The sequence below is a fragment of the Sesamum indicum genome, linkage group LG3 (assembly GCF_000512975.1).
Source record: "Sesamum indicum cultivar Zhongzhi No. 13 linkage group LG3, S_indicum_v1.0, whole genome shotgun sequence".
Lineage (NCBI taxonomy): Eukaryota > Viridiplantae > Streptophyta > Magnoliopsida > Lamiales > Pedaliaceae > Sesamum > Sesamum indicum.
In genome coordinates, this window is record NC_026147.1 from 19903593 (window position 1) to 19911231 (window position 7639).

General features: G+C 31.7%; 1 protein-coding gene across 1 annotated transcript; it reads right to left on the reverse strand.

Annotated features, from left to right (window-relative positions):
* LOC105158905 lies at positions 1884 to 5497 on the reverse strand. Its single transcript, XM_011075817.2, has 2 exons — positions 5111 to 5497; positions 1884 to 2482 (listed from the first exon to the last, which is right to left on the reverse strand). The coding sequence occupies exons 1-2, from the start codon at positions 5480 to 5482 to the stop codon at positions 2270 to 2272; spliced, it is 585 nt and encodes a 194-aa protein (XP_011074119.1). The 5' UTR covers positions 5483 to 5497; the 3' UTR covers positions 1884 to 2269.

A 7639-nucleotide genomic window follows, 5' to 3' on the forward strand; every position in this document is an offset into this window, starting at 1 on the left:
GACTCCCCACCAGGTAAGAGTCTGCATAAAGAAGGAGTCCCCCTTCTATGAAGACTTGCTGCTTAAGGAACGAATAAGGTGCAACCTCCTAAATCGCGCCTTCCTTGCTAGCTATGCGGATCCCCCTCAGCGAAATTCCTGTTATAGAGGAACTCCTCCTCTATAAATAGAGGGGTACCCCTCAATAGACAGTCCCCTCCCAAACCTGAGAACCTCCCTTGCTGATACTCTATTGTTCTAATTTTGTGCTCTTATATACGAAATTTTCACTTTTATCATAATTTCTCGTCATAATTCATTTTTATATTTTTCTATTCTTAAATCCAGAACTAACTTAAGCATCAGAGTGCTAACATTTTATTTTGCAGGTCCTCTTTCTCAAGAGCTTTCACTCAATTAACCCAAATCTAATATAAAGATTCAAGACCTTTGAACTTGTGCTAAAATCGCATACATCAGATTTATTATTTATTTATTTTATAATACAATTATAAAGTTAAGTAATTATTTATAAATAATCTTAATATCATAAAAAAATAATAAAACAAACACATTGAAGTCTGATGTAGGCCTTATCCAGGCCTCAACTAGAACGACACATGGGTTGGATCTGAATTTAAAAGTGAATCCAATTGCGGCTACTTCAGGACCACCCCAAAATCGGTCAACAATAGTGGGTCGTTCATGGGCCCAGCCTTTTTGGGCTGATTCTGTGCCGACCCAACCCACTATGCACCTTGATCCACATTATAAGAGATCTACTTATTATTACATAAATCTCAAGGAAAAATAATGTAATTATCCCCTTAAAAATAAAATCGTGAATTTGTTTACTTCTGTTGCAAGAGAAAGTACGAGTTTATTGTGGGTATTTTTTTTATAATTAGATGATTATATTAAGATAATAATTAATAAATTCATATAAAGTGAAGTTTAAATTTATAATCTTATTTTTATTTTATACTAATTTATTAATTAGAATTTGGTGTTTGAGGCTATTTTGTATTCATCAAATTTATTTATATACTTATTTGATTTTATTCATATGGCTAAGAAATTAAAATCTGTACGGTGACAGAAGTTAATGGGACAGATTGACAGTAGTAAATATGTAATCACTGAAATATCTTTCGAACATATTGCTCAGATGAGCCAAATTCATAAAAATAACAGATAGAAAATAAAGTTATTATGCTTAACATATAAAGAAAAATCCAATGAAACCTAATCCACTTGACCAAGCTGAGGTCTCATAATTTTAAGTATTGATTAGATTTAATTTATTTAAAAATTATTGATTATTGTAATAGTCTTTATTAAATATTTTATTCGAGAATAATAATTGTAATCAATTTATTTTTTTTCTAAAAAAACAACTTCACTATAAAAGTACGTTTTTAGCTTCTACGACTATAATTCTTGCGCATCTCTGTTATGAAATTGGGGTTGATTTGAACGCTCAGAACGATTCTCGTCAGTAGAACTTTCATCATTATTCTATGCGTGTGTGTTTATACTGTAAGTTAACCTAAAAAACAAGAGTGACATAAAAATGGCATAAGGGCATAAAGAATGTATGGTGCATCATCATCTATGGGATGAAAGTATAGAGTAAAGTGAAACATTAGGAGAAAGAGAAAAAGACTAGAAAAGCAAACAAAAAAATTAATGGAAAGGGTATTATAAATGTTGAAATAGCTTGTGCAGTTAATGTGAAGTCATTTAAAATATTTTTCTTTACTCCTTCCCTCAAATCCAAATACTTGCATCTGAATGTACCCGAAGTTATTCTGTAAAATTGTAGACATGCAACACTGAGCTTTATTTCTTTCAACTAAATATGCTTTTTAGGTATATCTCAGTATTCTTTCACATAAGAGATATCACATCAGCTTCGTGGAGTTCTAAATTTCAATCAAATGGAAAGGCTTTCAACAAAGTAACCTGTGCTTTTCTACTCAGGTTCAGTTCTTCACAGCAGTAAAGCATAATAAAGGAAGAAAAAGCTATCCTATACCAGGTCTAAATTATAGTTGTATGATCTTTTATGGAGACAACAAAAGTTGGAAATATCGCTCGTAGTTCTAGTTTGAAGCATCCATTGAACAATTCTTATGGAGCCAAAACATTCTCGTACTGTAACCAAAAGCAAAACCATCCAACAGTGTCTCACGTGTGGATGAATGAGTTATGCCAGTCGAAGTAGCAAAGATAAAAACCTTAGGGAGTGGAAGTTCTTCTCTCCAACTTAAGTGAAGTGTCCAAAGGCTCACTGTAGGTGCTTTTCTAGAAAACTCTTGGTTCTCTTCCGCAATCGAGTGAAAACAATAACTGCACAAGCTAAAACCCAAGGTGGAATACGACCACCTGAGAAGTTGAGCTTTTTTGCCCAGTTTGGAGTCTCTTTCATAACCAAGACAATCATTACGGTTATTACTGCTACTCCTAATAATATCTTGGTAACGGGCTGGAGCAATGAGTCCTGCATTTAGAAGCATAAGACAAATCAGATGGATAGTCTCAGGAAGCTAATGTCACAGCATAACTTTCTCACATGTTCAGCTATTTGCAAGTAGGTGGACATATAAACATGAAATGAAGAATTCAAATAACATCTTCCGTTACCACCTAGAATTTGAATACTTGACACCAATTTAAAATAGTAAGAGTGATATTAGTAGAAGTACACTTCTTGAGCAAAGACACCTCAGGAAAAGAATGCTTTGATGTATGACCAGCAAACTGAAATTACAAAGGAGCTACTGTGATGCACAATTGTTTCATGAAATCCTCGTAATTGATACCCTGAGTAAATCATTACATCCCCATAGATTACTGTCAGAAGAATACAAGAATAAGAAGTGATTTGTAACTGCTAGGAAATGCATGTTTGAATTAATAGCAGCTCAGATGCTTGCTATGTTTGATAAACTTTTGGATGGTCTCACTCAATTTGGTTTCATATTTTCTATTGTCGGCACCAGTCTGTATTCGGTTTGCAGTGTTCTAAGTTGATAAGAATGTGCATGAACCATTCCATGCCACCTGTACTTCCCCCTTCAAACGATTTAAAGTATCAAAAGTAAATTGATTTGGCAATGTTTAGTTTTGTTTTCATTTTCAATTTTCAATGAGAAATTTCAATGTGGATAGGTTTTCGTGTAAAATTGAGAATATTTTTGAATTAGTTTATGAGATTGCATTTTTATGTTATTAGCGGTGTCAAATCAATTTTTTTTTTATTTGATGAAAATGATAGTCTTATTTATACTATTATGTGCAAATCAAATACATTTTTTATTTGAATAAAATTGATAACAATACTTTTTATTCATATAGAATTGTTAGTGGTATCATATCAAAGCATTATGAGAAAACTAACAATTATAAAGTTAATGATTGAAATTTTTTATATGTATGCAAATATAAAAGAAGTAATAACTAAATGAGAATGATAGTAAACATTGCAATGAGAAAATATGTATAAACAAACAAGTTTTCACTTTTATCATTGTTCCCAAAACTTGAAAAAATAAAAATGTAACCAAACAAGGCATTTGAAACTATTAAAATGCTACGATAAGATGCATTGTAAAATTAAAAGTGGTTATTCAAGGTCTTCACAAAGTCTAACAAATTATTGGCAGTCTCTTTCCTTAATTGGTTCATATTTCTAAAGTTGCACCTTGCTAGATGGGTTTTTCAATGTTTGATGTAGATGAAGAAGCTTTTACAACTAATGTGAATGGCCTATTCCGTACCCTCTTCTACTTTCATTTTGATAAATTTTCAGTTATCAAACAATTACAGGCACCTAGCAGGTAACAGAGAGAAACAACCTCATACATCAACAATGGCACATGATCAAGTCTAAGTCCACATGAAATGTTCTGGGATTTCAAGGAAGTCCACACTGACTCAAAACTCGATGCAAATACATTTTTCCTTTACTTAGATAAAGTCTGGAAATCATAAGACGAGACCAACAAGAAGATGACGAAATTTATGCATAATGGATTTGGAAAGAGTTGAGTATGAACCAGATTTAGAGGTAGTGTTTTTAGGTCAATGCTCCATACCCAGCAGGAGTGGTTGAAAACATTAATAGGTAACCCAGGGTGGAGTCAGAGTAGCTAAAGCAGACTCTTTTCGTATATGCAGGCAGTCCCCTCAAAAGGACTTTACTGACCACCAAGCAGGTAAAAAAGCAAGTTTTATTCTGTCAATAGCTCGTATCTTGGGTTTCTTGGATATGATTAGTTCAGGGCATTTCTCATAATTGAGCAATGATCGCTTTCAATGAAATGTACATAAAACTTCACAATTCTCATGGATGACACAATGCAAACAAAACCATGAATCGTACTATCAGCCCTATGACTCTCTACTAAGTGTCCAAAGGAAATTGTTCCTCGTAAAATTTACTCCAAGCCCCCAGGATTTCTTGAAATATATCAAGTTGACTAACAACTTAAGGTGCTTATTGCAAAGAAAATGGGGAGACCTACAACTGGAGTTTCAGTTTTGCTGATCATTAAAAAGACATCACTTAATATTATATAAAAAAGGGCTTCAGATACTAGATAAATTCATTCTGTTTCTTCAGTCTCCCGATATGTATGTTTCTATCACTTTGACTTTAGTTTCTTTTCCTCACCCTTAGATTGTCCGTACTTAATATTGGGCATTTTTTATTACATACAACACAAATTCCACAATTTGTCATGATGTCATTTAAGTTATTAGATGTCCTCCAGTGAGTGATAAAATTGTATTACCATGTCATTTTGGTAATACAGTGAGTGATAAAATCAAATGTCATTTAAGTTATAGGACAATCCCTTCATGTCATGAGGTGAAAAATGTCATGAATTAAAAGACATAAGTACGCTCTCCTGCATGAAATAGGCCACCTATAATTTGGAACTCAGAATTGGTCAATTAGGATTCAGAAAACTACCTTTCAAACTCAAATTGATCAGTTCATGAATTCCATCCCCTTGACCCTTACTTCAGTTTCGACGCAGCATAACCACAATCCCACAAAATGCATCAAAACAAGCAAAAACATCACCTTCACGCATAAAATCTGTTTGATTTTTTTTTTTACCTTAGGCTCTCCGTCAAGATAAACAACGGCGCCATCTCTGTAAGTGAGCAACGACCGGCCGTTCCTCGGATTAAACCTGATGGGCACTCCCCGACCCGATCCGGGTGTTAACGCATAAACAGACTTGAACCCGTACTTTTCCAGAATTTCTCGGACTTCCAGCTGGTCCTGGTCCCACCCGCCCAGAGCCATTTTAATGACGTCAATCGGACCCTTCCCTTGCTTGTATACGTGCACCTCCACCTCCGGCACTTTCCGATAGCAGCGGTGCAGCCTCTTCTTCTTCTTCGATTTCTCCGACGCGGTTGTCGTTCGCCATTTCAGTAATCTGATTTTGCTTTTGGTTGGTTGTGTTGTCGTTTGTCTGTGCATATATGCAACTTGACTTATACTTTTCAAAGTTCTACTTTTCTCCCAATAACTTTAAAATTATTTAAATCAGGTCCCTATTATCTTTGAATAACTACACTCTCATTTCCTAAAGCATGGTGTAATTTTACATATAACTACTGTAGTTTAAAATTTTACATCTAATATCCCGAAGTTTGCTTTCGTCCTTTGATAAATTTTTGGATAATTTTACCCCTATGAGTGCCTATAGATTAAAATTGTCTTTCAAAAGTTGCATAGGGGTAAAATTGTACAAAAATTTGCCAGATGACTAAAAGTAAGCAATTTCGTAAGTTACTGGATCTAAACAAATATGTACATACTTATCGGATCAAAATTAAAATTAGACATATTTAACGGACTAAAATAATACTTTTCCCTTTATACATGTATGTTCAAGACAATTCTTATCAGTTATTTATTTTATTGTATCTTTATTTAATTAAATAAAAAATTAAACTATATACACATTTCGAATATAATTCTAGTACTAATTGCCTGAGACTTGAAAATAAAAAAAATTATATATTTTCAATGAAAGAGTATAGTAATCTCGCAACAAAATAATTTATAAATATAATTAAAAAAATAAAATGAATTTTTTTTCTTATTTATTATTAAAAAAAAAACAATTACAGGCGTTCTTCATAATCTTCTTTTGTTTGAGCCCTTTGATTTATAAGAATATATATACTTTATTAGTTAGTTTCATAATATTCTATTCCAAAAAGTTTTTAATAAAAAAAATCACAGTAAGATATGATTTAAGAAATAGATAAGAATTCCTTCTTTTCTCAACCCTTTAAATAGCGAAATAGATTTCCTATTAATAGTCGTGGTGCATCTTTTATTCTATTTTATATATACATATTATGTATTTTATTATATTTCATGTACACACTATATGTCTAAAATCTTTTGTCACGTAGTCCATATATTTTTATATTTGTATATATGTCAAGTGAAAGTATATTTTTTATTACTATTTTTATTTTTTATTTTATTTTACATATATTCATCACATTTATAAAATCTTTTCGAACGTAATTTTTATACACATAGTGCATACCTATATAATAAAATAAAAAATGTAATACAGAAATAATGAAAAAGAGTCTTGTTTATCCTGTATGGTGCCATCTTCTTCATCCGACGTACCTTTTTTGGTCCCCAATGGGGAAAGAGCGGTATGCTACGGGCCCCTTACTCCTTAGTATCATAGCCCCGAAAATACCAATCATAGTCGTCTCGTCGAGTATCGATGCTAGCGGTTTATGGTCCAAGGATAGGCAAGTGAGGCTAGCCATGCTTTCTTCATTCGCTAGCTACTACTAGTTTCTATGATCACCTACGGAAATAGAAGTATCTAATTTTGTGCCAAATAAGGCCCCTTCTGTAACCCCTTGTGATACTTTCATTATGTTTGGATAAATGTTTTGAATATTTTTGTTTTGGTGTTTTGGAGATAGAGAGAGAAAAATAGAGATAAGTAAGTATGTGTTTTGAGATAGATGGTATGTTTGGATTTGTGTTTTGATATAATATAAAATAGTATAAAATAAATGGTGTAGGTTTTATGTTGGGATTTGAAAGGCAGGAATTATTGTTCATTGTCAAATCATGTATTTGAATATATATATTTAGTAATATATATGCGAATATATATAGTATTTTGTTTGTTAGTGAAATATAATATATATATATTTATGTTAAGTAATTTTTTTTATTGAGGAATTTCTTTTTATATTTTAAATAATAATTATAATTTTAATGCATAATTAAATACATTGTAGTATCGTCTCCAAAATGATTTTGCTAGACTTTATCTTTGGAATGAAAAAACATAATATATTTAACTAAAAAGTAATATGTAAATTGTATTTTTAATTTTTTTTCATACTTATTCTTAAATTACTTAATCATATTTTATTTCTTTTCTAAAGGTCATATTTATTTTTTGTTTATTAGATTTATTTATATATAAATAAAGTTTAGTTAAAAGAAAAGGAAAGAGAAGAAGAAACGGAATGAAAGAAGAAAGAAGAAAAGAAAGAAAGAGAAGATGGTTGCAACATAGAGAGAAGAAGGCTGCTATCGAGATGAAAGAAGAGAGAGAAAAGAATAATAAATAATAAAAAA